Raw genomic sequence first — 16,128 nt, 5'->3', positions numbered from 1 at the left:
TGAACCAAAGATCAGAGGAGAGCTCACTGTCAGCTCATGTCTTGCACCACTGTGTCCCTCCTACTCTTAATTCAAAATACCACATGAACTTCTGGGCTCTCCTGAATCCCTTGACAGCACATCATTGCTAAATATCCCACAGCTCTGTAGAAGGAAAATGTATTTTTGTACAATAAAATATTTGAATATGACTGAGAGTGGAGCTGCTTTCTTAACCCAGTGTGTTAATCCCAGTTTATAATCAGGCATGGTGGTGTTTTTTGGGGAGTTTGGGTTGGTTTTTCCACCACCCCTTGGAGGTGGATTTTTTCCACAATATTGAATTTTTCTCTCCTGGGTCAAACTGGAGCTCTTTAGGTTCTGAGTGATTTCTGTGGGTTGAGGGTTTAAGCAAAGCAGGGATGGTGATGAGAAGGCTCCAGGAGGACAGAGAGCACCTTTTTACCTGAAAATTGGGTTTGTTGGGAGCAGGGAGGATGGGGAATCATCCACCTTGGGTTGGGAGAACCACCTACCCTGTGAGAGCAACTTGTGCTGTACAGAAGGTGATTCTGAATATACAGAGGGATCAGGGCTGTGAGCTCAACCTCTACCAGGAGGATTCCTTCTAGGACATATCTGGGACTATCTCTTGGCAAAATTTGGGTTGGTTTTCTCTTCTAAAATGGGTTTAAAAGATTCCTTTGCCTACCAGCCACTGAGATGAGGTAGGAGCCATCCATGCTGCTCATTCCCAGGGTCCTGGCTCTTGCCACCAGGTGAAAGAAGGGCACGAAATAGGCCAAGTGGCTGAACAAAAAAGACCAGGTGAAGATGAAGAAAACGGGATCCTTCAGTGGGGACAAGTCCAGGAGAGGCTGAGAAGTTTCTTTTTTGGTTGCTGAAAGGGGTTTGTTGCTTCTCTTGGCCCCGGTGGCTGTTTCTGGTGAGGATCTGTCTGGGGTGGGTTTCTCCAGCTTTCCCAAAGCAGATGGATTTGTGGGGTCAGAGACATCTTTGCTGTGGGACATCAGGAGTCTCTCTGTGGTGGGAAGCTCCTGTGCCTTGTGAGGGTGTAATTCCCTGTCAGTGGTTCCATCTAAACATCCATCAGGAGTTTCTGGGTCCTTCTGTGCCATTAATGACTCACAGTCTTGGGTTTTGGCAGAGGAGTGTCGGGTGCTGATGGGTCTCAGCAACAGGCTGGAAGGCACCAGGTTCAACATGATGCCTCCAAAAATCAGGAGAGTTCCTGAGGGAGGACAGGAGGTGTTTTATTCTTGGAGTGAGAAGGAGGTACAGTAGAAAATAAGCTTTTATAACAGGCCATGCATTGAACATGGAGAAAGTCTGCCATAAGGAGAAGGCATTTTGCCCCCTCCTTATGGAGGACGTAACAAAAGAGGAAGTTTTATTCCTCTTTTTCTGTCTAGAAGTCCTTTCTGCTCTGATGCACACAACAAATCCAGAGCTGCCTCTGGGATCTGGGAGCTTGTTTTGTTTACCCTCATTAGAAGTTGTGATGGACCTTCAAGGTGGCATGAAACTGCAGTAAAAGGAGGGAGTTTGGGGTTTGATTTCTCAGGTCTCTGTTTTGATGCTGATTTTAATGCGTGATTAGGTGTTTAATCATTAAGATGTCCCCAAACCATCCTAGAAGAGGCAGAGCTGTTGAATTTTAATCTTTAAAAGGAACCTCTTCCCGTGCCCAGCTCTCCCCAAACTCCCTCTCGGCGCTGATAAATTTGGATAAGCAGGAGCTCACTCACCTTGCCAGCCATAGGAGTCGAGGAGGAGCTGGGTGAACGGTGCCATGAGGAAGGTGAGCCCCATCCCAGACCGGGCCAGGGCGTTGGAAAAGCCCAACCGTGCCCGGCAGCGCTTGGCCGTCATCACTGCGGCCGCCTGGTACAGGCAGGAAAAGCCCAGCCCTGGAGGAAGGTCCAAAATAACACATCTATGCCCAGACTGGATCATGAGCTCTTGGAATTTTAAGTCATGCCCTGCCAAGTCTCTGGGATGCAGCGTTCCTGGGGGGATTTCCCCTGAACGTGGGATTTCTGCTGTTGGAGTCAGTGGACAACAAGGTTTTGTGTGTGGTGTTAAATATTGGGGGGTTGGAGGCTGTGCCCTTTCAGGGAGAGGTTTTAAAAGGCCAGGATTTGTTGGAGCCAGAAAAAAATCAGAGTTAGTTGGGTCTAATGTGTTGAAACTGTTTTATTCTCCTGAGCATGGAGTTTTGAGGGTTCACACAACATCTCTTAGAAAGGAGCTGGGGACGCTTTGCCACTCGAGGTTTACAGAATCACAAAATAATTGAGTTGAAGGGACCCCCAGGGATCATCAGTCCAACTCCTGGCTCTGCATAGACACCCCAACAATCCCACCCTGTCTCTGAGAGCGTTGTCCAAACCCTCCTGGAGCTCTGGCAGCCTTGGGGCTGTGCCCATTCCCTGGGGAGCCTGGGCAGTGCCCAACCAGCCTCTGGGGGAAGAACCTTTTCCTGAGATCCAACCTGACCCTGCCCTGACACAGCTCCAGCCATTCCCTGGGTCCTGTCCCTGCTCACCCAGAGCAGAGATGGTTCTGCCCCTCTGAGGGAGCTGCAGACCCCCAGGAGCTCTGACCTGTCTCCTCTCCTCCAGCTGAACAATCCGTGTGCCCTTTGCTTCCCCTCCAGACCCTTCCCCAGGTGTGAGGTTAAAGGAGCCGATTCCTTCGTGGTGCACAGGGAAATGTGTCAGAGGCTGCTCACCCAGGAGGAGTCCCATGGAGACGCAGAGGAAGGGGACACTGGTGGCCTGGGTGCTGACCAGGCACCCCCCGGCCACCAGCCCGGCCCCGAGGAGGGAGGTGGGACGTTCCCCCAGCCCCTGGCACACGATGGATATGAGCGGGGCTGCAAGGGAGAGAGGGACAAAGCTCAGGCTGAAGGTGACAAAAGGGCCTCCCCACCCTCACAGCCAATTCCTTCCCCATATCCCATCCATCCCTGCCCTCTGGCACTGGGAAGCCATTCCCTGTGTCCTGTCCCTCCATCCCTTGTCCCCAGTCCCTCTCCAGCTCTTCTGGAGCCCCTTTAGGCCCTGGAAGGGGCTCCAAGGTCTCCCTGGAGCCTTCTCTTCTCCAGGGGAACATTCCCAGCTCTCCCAACCTGAGTCCAGAGCAGAGGGGCTCCAGAATCCTGGAATCCCAGGATCTTTTGGATCGGAAGGGATCTTGAAACTCAACCCATTCCACCCCCTGCCATGGGCAGGGACACCTTCCACTAGCCCAGGTTGCTTCAAGCCCCATCCAACCTGGCCTTGGACATTTCCAGGGATGGGGCAGCCACAGCTTCTCTAGGAATTCCATCCCAGCCCCTCACCACCTTCCCAGGGAAGGATTCCTTCCCATATCCCATCTAAATGACACACAACCCCATCTTTAGACCACATTCCTGCTAAGTCACGTGTGGGTACCAACCATGTCCAACTTGGAGCAGTCTGGGAAGGGAGTTGGATCTGCAGAACATCATCAGTACTCTTAAAGCAAACGTGCCTGGGGTTGAAGCACTGTCCCAATCCTTGGGAATGCCAACTCACCTCCTAGGAAGCGCAGGGAGGACATGATGGAGCCAATCCAGCTGACCTGCTCAGAGGAGCCCCCCACCTCCTCTTGGAAAGCCACAAAGAAAATCCCAAAGGTCTTGAGCATCCCCATCACCAGGACGTTGACCTGAGTCAGGAGCAGACAGAGGTGAGGAGCCACAGGGGATCAGGAGGGAGGAAAAGCTTTTCCTTTTGCTTTTGTGTGGATAATTTGTTCTGATGATAAACAAACTGGGACACTTGAGCTGGTGTTGGGGAATATCAGCAGGGTGAGCTCATGGTGGCCGTGCTGCAGTTTCATCTTAACAGACCCTCAAAAACCCCTCTGCAAACTGCCTTTTCTAAGGAAAAGAAACAAAATCACACTAGAACCCAACTCTTCCTGGATATTTTTGCTCTCTGAGTTACTTTTTAATACTAAAGCAACGATTAAATGGGTCTTGGCACTGCTGAAGATCCCTGGGAGGGGATGAGGGGGTGAGAGGGGTAGGATGGATGTTATCCAGGGCAGTTTCCCAGGCTTATGCTGCCCTGGGAGCAAAGGACACACACTTTGTGTCCTTAATTTTAACTTCCTCTCACCTCCCTGGTAGCAGGGGGTTAATGATTGGCAGCAAGTTACTTGGGATGGGGTGGAACTGGGGAAAGCTTTCCCACCTTGGGGGGTGGTGCCTTCATTACAGTTGGACTTGATGACCTTAAAGATCTTTTCCAGCCTTAAGGATTCTTTGGTTCATCACTGGTGGGAAGATTGTGTGGTGTTAAATCCTGTGGAATGGAGAATTGGTGCCTTTGAGTGGAGAAGGGAGTCCCAAGTGTGTGTGTGCTGCTCTCAGTCAGTCCCTGGCTCCATCTCACTGCCCAAGGTGGGATCCCACCCTTTCTGAAGGGACAGGATCCCCAGTGGGGTTTGACACCCCAGCACTGATGTGTTTGAGTAGAGAACAGTCATTTTATCCTTGCAAGGTGCTTTTGGCCCTGGGCTGTGGGCTGGGGACCCTCATGTCCATCCCTGGGATGTTTGCAGCTGCCATTCCATAGGGAAGGATGAAGCTGGGTGGGATCAGCCTGTCCTGTACTCTGAGTGAGATTTGAGGCTTTCCCTCTGCCTCAGAGGGATTTATTCTGTGCTTACCAGGAAGAAGTGAAGCACCACTGCCCAAGCCCACCCTCCATGTGCTGCTCCAGCCCCTGGGCTCTTCCCAGCTTCCTCGGGCTCTTCATGCTCCTTCCTTTCCCCTGAAATGGGAGTTTCAGGACACATTAACACCTTGCTCCAGTGCTGTTTCAGTTCAAAAGCTGTTCCCCTGAAGGCAGGAGCTGCCTTGGAACCCCTTGGCTGCTGCCAGAGCAAACCCCACACTGCCTTCAGTTTGGAAGGTGGGGAAAGATCCACCAGCTTCTGTTGACAAGGGATGTTAAATTACATATTATCCCTGCCTGGAAACTGTTTAACATCCTTTCTCTTTCCCACCAAATTACTGTAACAAGCTTTAAGGGCTTTGAAGTGAAGCACCTTTACAGCTTCAGCAGTTTGGTTTGTGCCCCCAGTCAGGGGGGCACGTCTGTCTGATCCAGTTTTGAGCCCCCGGGAAGCTCATCCAATCCCATCCTCTGCTTGTCTCCCTTCCATCCTCTCTGGCAGAGGCAGGATCCTGCCCGAGGGAGCAGCTGGACCCTGGAGCAGCTGGGGCTGATGATCCTGAAATCTTTCCTTACCTCCTTGCTGCCACATGCTGGAAAATCCTCCCCAGAACAGTCGATGGTGAAGAGGAATTGTCTCTTCATTTGCTCCAGAGCCTAAATCCCCCCTTCCTGACTTGGCAGCCCAAAGTCTGCTCCTTCATTCACATCCCAAGAGGATGATGGTGTCTGTCCTTCCTGCGAGCCCCAAAGCAGAACGTGGAGCCTGGCAAACGCTGGGGCTGAGTTACAGGGCCCGTCCTCCTCCCCCTCCTCCTCTTCCTCCTCCTCCTCCTCCTCTCTGTTAGGCCACAAGGCCAGAGTCCCTCCCCTTCCCCAGCTGGGAGCAGGAAATCCAGGGCGTTGGGAGCAGAAATCCTGTTGGGAAAGAGGAGGGGAAGCCTGCAAGGGTTGGAACTCCAGGGAAAGCTTTGAATCTGGCCGGATGAAGGAAGCGGAGGTGGCAGCGCTGGACTGGATCCAGGCCTGTCCCTGCCCGTCCTGCCCAGCCCTTGGCTTGGGAAACTGTCATTTAGGAGGGGATAGTCTGGAAAAGTTGGGCGTTTCCAGCGGGATGGAGCAGCTGGGATGGAGCAGCTGGGATGGAGCAGCTGTGCTGCTGCAGCCCCGGGAGTCAGCGGGGTCGGTGTTGGCTCCCTGCCCTTATTGTAAATGTGCCCCAGCTCCTGGATAAACATGGCCCTCGTGCTTCCTGCCCTGCTCTGGGCTGACCTGTCGGCATTCCTGAGGTCAGAGAAAACTGGGATCACTGTGGAACCCTGATACTGATCTCTGCTCTCTCCCTTGGCAAAGTTCCATCTTTCCAGAGGAGCCCAAGAAATAAAGGAGTCTGTGAGCTTTCCCTCTAGGAAGACTTTTAATACTTGTTTTAGGCTTTATTTACATGGGATGGGGTTTGCAGGGAGGGTGGTTTAAGGGCCTGAAGGAGGGGGGGGGCAGCAGGGGCTGGGAGCAGCGGCAGCATCTGCACTCAGAGCTCTTGGAATTCCAGGGGGAAATAGAATCACAGAATCAGCTGGGTTGGAAGGGACCTTCAAGATCATCAAGTCCAACCCTTGATCCAACCCCGCCATGGTTCCCAGCCCATGGCACTGATGCCACATCCAGTCTCTTTTTAAAAATCTCCAGGGATGGAGAATCCACCACTTCCCTGGGCAGCCCATTCCAATGGCTGAGCACCCTTTCTGTTAAGAAATTCTTCCTAATATCCAACCTAAACCTCCCCTGGCACAACTTGAGACTCCAGCTCCAGCTGCTCCACCTTGGTGGGATGTAGGCAGAGTAGGGAAGGACTCTTCAAGGCCACCACAGAGTTTGGGCATGCAGAGATCTCAGGGTTTTACTGAGAGTTAACCCTGAGCTGGGCAGGACTGTGGACTCAGCCGTGCAGAGCCTCCTCCTGCCTGTTCCACGGGGACTGGCACTGTCACTGTTGAACGGAGCAGCTCGTTGGAGTCCAGTCAGAGCAGCCTGAATGTCATTTTCTCTCTGACCCAGCCCAATTTTCACCTCATGCTCTGCTACGAAACTTCCCTTCCCCTCCTGCATCAGACCAGCTGCAGCCCAGCTCCTTTTCTCTCCCTGCCACACAGGAAGCACTGGAGTGTAGCAGGTTCCCAGGGCTTTTTTCAGGATTGTTTCCCTGCACTGTTTCAGATCTGGGATCTGGGTTTGTGAGGATGTTGCCAACATCCACTTCCAGCTCACACAGGGCCAGCACATCCAGCTTTAATCCAAGGCACGGTGAGCAAGAAGTTCTCCCACAGAATGTTTAACTCGAGGAGGTGAAACGTTTCCCAGGAGAAATTCCTTGGGAAGTGTTTGTACCTTTCCTGCTGGAGGAGCCTCCATTAATTCCACTCTCTTCTCTAGAGAAATGCTAATGAAGGGAGTGGGAGAAGTTACCTCACTTGGCTTTGGGAACAAAGCACCAGGCCCAGCTCCCACAGTGGACCAAAGAGAAGCAAAGGGGTGTTTTTAAAGGTCATTTATTGATTTCTCCAACCAACAACACACATACACTTGGTAGAATCTGACCTTCCACCAGCTGGGTGAGTGACCACGTGTCACCCTCAGCACCACAAGTGCTACAGTGGGAGTTGGAGACCTGGAGAGCTGCACAGGAACTGTTCAGAGGAGAGGGAGAGCCTTCATCCCAGGATTAGGGTTCCAAACTGGAGCTGGAGTGCAGGGTTGTGCAGGGAGGAGGAGCTGGGAGTGCAGCTGGCTCCCAGTGATCAGGATGCCAACTTATGCACTGCTACAGTGATGGTGTCGTGCTTCTGGATCATGATGTTCCTAAAACAAGGAGAAAGTGCTGAGGGAGGGGAGGAGGAGCTGGTGGAGGTGGGAACTGGACCCGGGATCATTCAGCAGCTGCAGCAGCCCCAGCCCCAAGCCAGATCCTGCCTCCCTTCCCACTCTGTGAACAGGAGACATCCCTGCTGCCACCCTGACTCCCACAGCACTGCCTGAGTTATCCACAGGGATCCCGAGTGTGGGAAAGGAACAGAGCTGCAGTAACCACCCCCCTCCCAAAAGCTTTCCCACTGCTTTTACAGTTCCTGCCTCTTAAAATCCTGTTAATCCAGTGAATCCCTGTGCCTGTGGCAGTGCCTCCTCCACAGCTTCAGAGCTGGGGCTTCCTCCAGGAGCTGCTCCCGAGATCTGACTCCAGGAGGCTCCCAGGGCTGGGGAAAAGGAAAACGGGGGAGAAAGTCGCCCCGTCAGGCTGGGAACTTACCCGGTGTCCGACTCCAGGCACACCACGGGGGTGTCCGTGGGGTCGGAGCTGAGCTTGGCCGCCTGCTGGGCCAGCACGGAAATGATCCCGGCGTGTTCGTCAGAGAGGGTCCCTCGGCCTGGAGGGGGACACGATGGAAAAAGCCCCGTGTGAAACCCATTTGCCTCCCCCAGGCCAAGGGGGACTGATCCTGCCTCAGCCCATTTCCCTCCCTGTGGGCTGCTGTGGCGTCTCCTCTCAAACCACCAAAATGTCTTGGATTTCGGTGGCAGGAAGAGCCAGCTCTGGTTTCCTCCGCGGTGCAAGTGGGTGGTGGCCCCTGGGGACACCCAAAGGTGGGGCCAGGACAGCAGGGCAGGGCCTGGTGTCCCCAAAGTGGGGTTCATGCAGGACAAGGCCAGGTACCCCAAACGGGGGGGGGAGGGGTCCCTGTAGGGCCAGTCCTGGTGCCTCCCTCCCCCCCCCCCGCGGAGTCCTTACAGGGGATGAGCAGGGTTTGGGGACCCCCAACCCGGGGCCTCGCACCCATAAGAGCCCTTAAGGGGCACAGGTAGGACCCAGGGGCCCCCAAGCCGGGGACCCCCCTCGGGGTAGGACCAGCTGCCCTCCACCCCCGGGAGCTCTTAAAGGGACTGCGCGGGTCTTGGTGCCCCCCAGACCGGGGTCCCCGTGGGACAGCAGCCGGCGTCCCCACCCCAGGAGCCCTCAGATGGGATGGCAGGACCCGGGACCCCCACCCCCGAGGGCCCCCAGCCCCGCACGCCCTCGGAGGGCCCGTGCTGGCCCTGGCCTCCGGCGGCGCTCGCTCACTCACAGCCCAGGTTGAGCCCCTGCGAGTCGGTGCACAGGACGCCCACCACGGCCGGACTCTTCATGCTGGGGGAACACAGCCGCGGTCGGGGCCGGGACCTCCGCCCGCCGGGGCGTCAGGCCGGCCCGGCCCCGCTCCCCCATCCCCCCTCCGGCCCTGCCCGCGTCCCCCGTGTCCTCCCGCCCCCCCCGTCCCCGGCGTCCCGCCCGTGTTCCCCCGTCCCCACGTCTCCTCCAGGTGCTGCTCCAGGGTCCCCTCCATGGCCCCGCCGCCACTTCCGCCCCGCTCCGGGCAGCTGCGTCACCACGTGACCCCTCGGACGGCGGCTCCGCGCGCCCAAAAGAAGCCGTTCCGCGTTCAGCGTCAGCGGCGCCACCGGGGAAAATCCCGCCCGGGCCGTTCCCGCGAGATTCCCGGGAGATTCCGATATTCCCGGGATCCCGCACAATCCCTCACACCAGCACCGTACCCTGATCTGGGGGGAGCTCGCCGCAAATCCACACCCCCAAATCAGCCCTCCTTGGGTGCCTTTTCCCGGCAGAGCGTGTGACAGAGATGCAATTTTGGGATTTTTTTTCCCCCTTCCTTTCTCGACCTTTTCCCGCCCGAGCCTGGTTTAGTTGTGTCCCGCTCCCTTCCCGCAGCACCGCTCAGGGTTTGTGCAGCCAAATGAAATTCGAGCGGGGTTTTGATGGAGTCCCTGCAACTCTTCCTCGGCAAGAGCATCCTCTTGGAGCTGGACCACGGCGGGGGACGCAGATCGGGTTGCAGATCGGGTTGCAGATCGGGATGCAGGTTGGGATGCAGGTTGGGATGCAGGTTGGGATGCAGATCGGGATGCAGATCGGGATGCAGATCGGGATGCAGATCGGGATGCAGGTTGGGATGCAGGGACATGGGACGCGAGGATACAGCTGGGGCCCAAAATTTGCAGTAAGACAAGCCATGCTGGACCCTCATCACCTTCCCACTGGGCAGAGAGGTGATAAAAGTGATTCTCAGCCCAGATTTCCACCGAGAACCCCCTCAAAATCCAGCCCGTGCCAGACCAATAAACACAGTGGCAGGAGAACCAGGACCCCATCGCCCTCCCGAGGGGCAGAGAGGTGTTAAAAGTGATCCTCAGCCCGGTTTTCCGTTGAGGACCCCCCCCAAATTCATCCCTGCTGCCAGCAGAGGGTGAGAGGTGATTTATGGTGGAGCAGCCCAGAGCTGGGTGACATTAATGAGGCCCCGGCTGCCGCCGCCCCCGGCTGCTCCTGCCGATGGATTTGGGCTTGGCAGGTCAGGAAATTAAAATGTTATTGATGGGGGGAGTGAAGTGCAGCAGGATCGTTTATTTTTTATGTGATTTTTCCTTCTCCTTGGTCCAGCTGGGAGCTCCTGCAGGCAGCACAAAGAGCCCCCATTCCAACTGTCCAGGGGCTTCCCACTGCATCCCACCCTGCTGGGATGGCTGGGAGTGGAGTTGCCTTTATTTGTTTGCTTTTTTTTTTTTTCCTTTTCACACTTCTAGGAAGCAACACTGGACAAAAATACAAATGGAGATGGGGGGTTGCAACCTCTCTGTCCCGTCAACCCCTTTGCAAGGAAAGCTCCCCAAACCAGCAATTCCTGAGCCATTGTTGGCCTGTGGGATTTCTGGAAGGAGAGATTTTTGGGAAAGTGGGGATTAATTAATTCAAGCCCAGGTGGAGGAGACTTTAGTGATGCAGCAGAGCAGCTGCCACATCAAAGGCTGGCCTGGGGGCAGAGCAGTGTTGGGGTTGGTTTTAACTAATTAAACTGATGATTTAGCACCAGACTGAGCCTCTAGGAAAAAAAAAAGTTACCCAGAAAAGCCCCATCAAATCCATATTTCAAATCCCAGCCCACCTTGGGCCATGTTTCCCACATGGGGCAGCTCCTGGTCCCTGATTTGCCCCCAGGGACCAGGTCTGGCCCCAAAATTGGCCTCGGGGTGTTTGTTCCTCAGTGGGAAGAGCCAGAAGAGATGAATTCATGATGCTGGTGAGGAGCTGTGATCCCACTGGGGTGGCTCCTGCAATCCAGGGCTGAGAAAATCCATCTCACTCTGTCAGAATCACAAATCCAGTTTCTTTTTTTTGGGGGAAAAAGGAATTTTATTCCCTGCCCTCGTTGTGAAAAGGGTCTTAGGCATCATGTCTGCCCCAGCCAGCGCTGGGAGCTTGGTCTGGGGAGTCTCAGACAAATCCAGGGTGCAGGATCCCAGGATGGGTTGGCCATGGAAGGGTATTTAAATTTTTTAATTATTTTAATTCTTTTTATTGCTTATTTTATGGCTGAGGCTTCAGGACTTTCTTGCCCCCCTGATGGACTGTGGTGCCTGGGGGTGTTTTATTTGAGTCCCCAAGCCCTGAGCACATTAGGATGTTGTCCTTTGCATCCTCACAGGAGGTAGAAATTAAAAAAATAAGCAAATAATTCCACCTTTTCCTGCCTTTTTAGCCATCCTCTTATTCCCCTGCACTCCCAGGAGAGGCACCAAATGCAATTTGAGGTAGATGGGTTGTAATTTGAGCCATAAATCAACATATTTGCACATTATATTCAGATTGAAATTATGAAAAATACATTATTCCCTTTCTGCCTTCTTTTATTCTCCCAAATAAACGCAGCCAAGTCTCTATTTCTGGGGGATATTTATCACATTATTGCACCTTGGGCTCTTCCAAGATGGGGGGGAGAGCAGCGGAACTTAATTCTTAGGTTTTCTTTTAGCCAAATAACCCCAAATTTTTAATTAAATTCTTCCATACACCTGTCCAGGATACATATGGATTTAGGGGTGTACTTAGAAAATCCAGCTGTGCTGATAAATCCTCCTGGGAAGGGGGGGGGTGGAGGGAGGGGACTTTTTTCCCTTCTTGGTGATTTATTAATATTTCTTTGATGCCATTGGAGATTCAGGTCTTACCTGCTTCTTCAGGGGAGGAAAACAAGCCCGGGATGGTGGAGCTGGAGGGGTTATAAAGGGTGTGAAGTGTGAGGCTGCTCAGAATTCCAGCACCATGGGCCAAATCCTGCAGCTCCTCTGCCTCCTCCTGCTCCTCAATTCCTGCCCCTGCGCCGTCATCACTGGGGTAAGTCCTGCTCCCACCCCACCCAGGGCTTTATATTGATTCATCTTCATCATGTTGGGGAATAACACAGGAATCAGGCCTTTGTGCTGGTTGGTTTGTGTTGTTCTTTTCCCCCCCTCCATTTTTTCCCAGTTTATCTCTCATTTTTCCGACCTGTGGGTGCTGTTCCCTCCACCAGCTTCTCCTCCCAGCCCTGTGTCAGCAGGGAAATGGGGGATTTTGGGAAGTTTTCCAGCAGGTAAAAATCAATATATCTTTATGGACACCTCCCAGAGTGTGTTACCAATTGGAACAAGGGTTCAAACACCCCAAATTGTCCTTTTTCCTCCTAAATTCAGAGGAATTATTAACAGAGGTGGGAGCTGTCAGGATGCCAAGGGCCAGTGGTTGCTCACCCTGTCCATGGACTCAGAGTGTCCCTGAGCAAGCACTGGATTGAGGGTGGTGCTAAAAGTGAATTTTAGGGACAGAATCCAGGTTTTTGTGGTGCTCCCAGGGTCTGGATGCTGGTCTCAGCAAAGCCAGGCTTGGCTGAACCCCTCTTTTTCCTCTAGATTTTTCCTTGAAAAAGCCAAGCATTTCTATCCCACTGATTTCTCCACTGGCTCCTCAAAAAGAGGGATAATGATGCTTTCCTGGCTTTTCCCAGCCAATGGGAATTTGGGGGTTGACCTCAACTGGCTCTTGGCTCCTCTTTTCCTTCATAGCCAGACCTCTTTCTTTGCAGCTCATGGTGATTTTGATCTCTCCAACCTGGAGCTTCAGAGCCAGGTCAGGGGGATCCACCTCCATCCGGGGCCAAACAGACCCAGCAGCTCCTGGAATTATTCCAGGACTTATCCCAGGGCTTGAAATTATTCCAGGGCCACATATTTTTAATACCACAAGGAAAGAGTTTGGATGTGCAGCTCCCTGGGTGCCTGCAGCCCCCACCAGCCCCCTGAGTTTGCAGCTGAGGGTTATTGAGATCTGATTTTTAACAGATTTTGGGGTTTTCAAGGAGTTTTGGAAGCTCAGGGAGAATCAGGTTCCCACCAAGAAGGGGAATACTCTGTAAAATCCCCTTTCTGCCCAACCATGAGAGGGCTGCACCCCAAAACTTTGCTTTATGGTGGGATTTTTTGTGGTTTTGCCCCAGCTGCAATTGCCACATCTCCTCAACCACAATGGGCTTGTGCTGGGAACTCCTGGGAAAGAAATCCCCTGGGAGGGGAGGACCCCAGGGGGGGTGTTGGATGAATCCCATCAGTTCTCCTTGTGCTGCCAGCCCACCATCAGGCAGATGGGTCAGAGAAGGTTTTGGGAATGCAATGAGCCTCTCCAGTGATGGCCACCACACCCTGAGGGGAAAAATGGGACCTGCTTGGGGCTCAGAATATCCCCATCCACCTCTTCCTGGCACCGTGGACTTCCAGGTGTGGTGGAGAGCTGAGGCAGTGTTTCCACCTGTGCCTCAGTTTCCCCATCCCTGTTTTCCAAAGTTTTATGTATTCCTTGGAGCAGAGAGGTTGAGTTGTTGGAATTACTCAGCTCCCACTAACAATAAAATTAAAGCTCTGGGAAATTGGGTTACTGAGCAGTTTTCCAGGCTCAGCCGGGCGACATTCCCAGCGGGAGGATCTGGACAGTGGGTTTATCCCTTGGTGCTGCTGCTCTCCCTTGGCACCAATGCTGCTTTAAGTCAGGCAGCTGCAAACTTTCCCTCTGTGCCTCCCACCACCGTGCCCATGAGGGATTTCCCCTTCACCCCACAAACTTCAGCACCCCAATCCCACCCACGCCCTGCCCCGAAACCTCCCCAGCTCAACCCAAACTGGCAGAACTGGGAACTGCCACCTCCTTTTGGTTAAACCCCCAACCCCAGCGTGGGCTGATTCCACCACTGACCCCCCAAAAAGAGGGATAACGGTGCTTTTCCATCCTCCTCCTCCCCAGGCCTGCGAGCGGGACCCTCAGTGTGGCCGCGGGACCTGCTGTGCCACGAGCCTGTGGCTGAGGGGGCTGCGGGTCTGCACCCCCCTGGGCCGGGAGGGGGACGAGTGTCACCCCTTCAGTCACAAGGTACAGGCTGGGAAGAGGGGACAAAGACCAGGAAGGGGCTCCAAGCTCCTCACATGGGGGGAAAGCTCCGTTAAACCCTGGGATGGAGAAGGGGTCAGTGCTGGGGGGAGGGGGGGGATTGGGAGAGTGGTTTTCTGGGGAGGAGGAGCTGGGGATGGAGCTGATTCCTGAGGCCCCGGGTGCCAGCACTGCTACAGTGATGCTGTCGCACTTCTGGATCGTGATATTCCAAGGAAAAAGTGCTGAGGGAGGTGAGGAGGCAGCTGTGATGGGGGTGGGGACTGGACAAGGGAACCCAGTGCCAGACCCGTCCATCTCCATCTCTTCCTCCCACTGCCCTGAACTCCGGGATGGAGGTGGGGGACTGAGGGGGGAATTTGGGGTAAGGGTCTGGGGTCCCAGAGCTGGGGCAGCTGTTTCAGCCTCTTCATTATCTTGGGCAATGTGCTGCATGTTCTCAGCACCCTAAATCAGGGAATCATGGAGTGATTTGGGGTGGAATGGACCCTAAAGATCATCTTGTTCCACTCCCTGCTGTGGGCAGGGACACCTTCCACTAGACCAGGCTGCTCAGAGCTCCATCCACCCTGGGCTTGATCCCTCAGGAATGCTGTGGATCTTGACTGGGAGCTGGGGTTGAGCCACCAGCCCATTCCTTTGCAGGTAAAGCACAAACCACTCCAAATTGAGCCATAAATGCTCTGCCGAGCCAGAAGAAGCCAAGTTAAATCCTCAGAGCTTCCCCAGCTCCCTGATTTCAGTCGGATAAGAGCCCCCAGCACACTGGGATTAGCCCAAAGCTTGGTGCTGCTGCAGTCCCAGTTCCAGGAGGATTTAGCAGCAGCGTCCCAGCCTCAGGAAGAGCATCCCCCTCCCTGTGCTGTATTGATTTAATGCTCTGGGAGCAAGATTTAATGACTCTGCACCTTCTGCTTGCAAAGGAAGGGCTTCAGAGGGATCACAAACTAATTTCAGGCACATTCCCGTTAAACCTTTGAGAAAATCCACGGATTTTCTCAGGGCTGTGGTGCCATTGATCACTCTCGGGGCCATGACACCTCGTTTCTCTCGCTGTTCCCTGCAGGTGCCTTTCTTTGGGAAGCGCCAGCACCACTCCTGCCCCTGTCTGCCCAACCTCCTGTGCTCCAGGTTCCTCGACAGCCGCTTCCGCTGCTCCGGCCACTTCAAAAACATCGATTTTTAGGGGGATTCTCCCTAAAAACCCACCCCTGAGCCCACAGCACCCGTGTCTTGCCCTTTCCTGTGGCTGTCAGGTGCCCACAGAGCACCAGGCAGCCTCAAAGTGCTTTTCTGGGGTGGGCGGTGTCGTTTTGAGCTGTTCTGTGGGGAAATCGAGGCCAAGCTGCTCCAACACGTGGCTCAACAAAGCTCTGTCCCAGCAAAGCTCTGTCCCAGCAAAGCTCTGCCCCAGCCCAGAGCAGGATCCGGCTCCAGCATCCTCTGGCTGTCCCTGGATTGAGGGACAGTGCGTGGCAAATGTCTGTGGCCTCACAAATCCCTTTTTCCCAAGCTGTTGGCTCCATGTCCTGGATGCTTCCAGGGAGTTCCCACCCCCCTGCTTTGTTTTATCCAGCAAAAGTCAAGGATGAGGAAATTTGAGGAGTGAAAGTAGATGCCAAGCAGCCAAGAGCTTCCTCCCATGTTTTTTAATCCTGGCACATGACAAATTTTGGGATGTGAAGCTGAGCAGCATCATCTCATGTTCCAGAGCATCTGCAGGGCTGGGGGAGATGTAGTTTAACCTATTTTATGTTTTTCAGTTGTTTACAAGGAAAAACAAAAATCAAAGGGGCAGAAACTTCATTTTGTGGGGAGGTGGAGCATTTTGATCAACACCCAAAAACTGCAGCTTGTGCCCAAACTGTCCCAAATCCAAATCCTCTGCAGCATCCTCAGAGCTGCTTTATCCCTGCAATTCCCACTGGATAAATCAGTTCTGTAATGATGATTCCCACAGTGATACTGCCCAGTTGTGGCTTCTCAGGATGATCTAATCTGACCCACAATTAAATCAAATCCATACCAAGTAGCTGTGGGGAATTAAGGAATGGCTTTTCCCAAAGTTCAGGCAGGAAGGGGATGAAGCAGAGCTGGTTGGAGCCATGTTGTGCCAGA

The 16,128-nt window shown here is 53.9% G+C and overlaps 3 protein-coding genes across 4 annotated transcripts in view; 1 reads left to right on the top strand and 2 right to left on the bottom strand.

Moving 5' to 3' along the window:
• The window catches only part of SLC16A4 (solute carrier family 16 member 4), a 14,158-nt gene extending 8,613 nt beyond the window's left edge, over positions 1 to 5,545 (bottom strand). Inside the window, exons 1-6 of one of the 2 annotated variants that reach the window (XM_032710432.1) lie at positions 5,289 to 5,545; positions 4,705 to 4,808; positions 3,564 to 3,696; positions 2,735 to 2,878; positions 1,749 to 1,910; positions 692 to 1,231 (exon numbers count right to left, since the gene is read on the bottom strand). In XM_032710432.1, the coding sequence (XP_032566323.1) occupies positions 692 to 1,231; positions 1,749 to 1,910; positions 2,735 to 2,878; positions 3,564 to 3,696; positions 4,705 to 4,808; positions 5,289 to 5,304 (1,099 nt within the window). In that variant the 5' untranslated portion in view covers positions 5,305 to 5,545. The remainder of the gene's footprint in view (positions 1 to 691; positions 1,232 to 1,748; positions 1,911 to 2,734; positions 2,879 to 3,563; positions 3,697 to 4,704; positions 4,809 to 5,288) is intronic. The other variant, XM_032710433.1, reaches the window with a different exon arrangement.
• PROK1 (prokineticin 1) lies at positions 4,417 to 16,128 on the top strand. The gene is made up of 4 exons (XM_032710434.1): positions 4,417 to 4,435; positions 11,753 to 11,931; positions 13,867 to 13,992; positions 15,077 to 16,128. Exons 2-4 carry the CDS (start codon positions 11,860 to 11,862, stop codon positions 15,194 to 15,196), a joined length of 318 nt encoding a protein of 105 aa, XP_032566325.1. The 5' UTR covers positions 4,417 to 4,435; positions 11,753 to 11,859; the 3' UTR covers positions 15,197 to 16,128.
• On the bottom strand, positions 7,255 to 9,165 carry LAMTOR5 (late endosomal/lysosomal adaptor, MAPK and MTOR activator 5). The gene is made up of 4 exons (XM_032710435.1): positions 9,054 to 9,165; positions 8,831 to 8,892; positions 8,017 to 8,134; positions 7,255 to 7,571 (listed from the first exon to the last, which is right to left on the bottom strand). Exons 1-4 carry the CDS (start codon positions 9,086 to 9,088, stop codon positions 7,511 to 7,513), a joined length of 276 nt encoding a protein of 91 aa, XP_032566326.1. The 5' UTR covers positions 9,089 to 9,165; the 3' UTR covers positions 7,255 to 7,510.

This window comes from Chiroxiphia lanceolata, chromosome 25 (genome assembly GCF_009829145.1).
Source record: "Chiroxiphia lanceolata isolate bChiLan1 chromosome 25, bChiLan1.pri, whole genome shotgun sequence".
In the NCBI taxonomy this organism is placed as follows: Eukaryota; Metazoa; Chordata; class Aves; order Passeriformes; family Pipridae; genus Chiroxiphia; species Chiroxiphia lanceolata.
The sequence above is the reverse complement of the archived record's forward strand: the minus strand, read 5'-3'. Positions and strand labels throughout refer to the sequence as shown.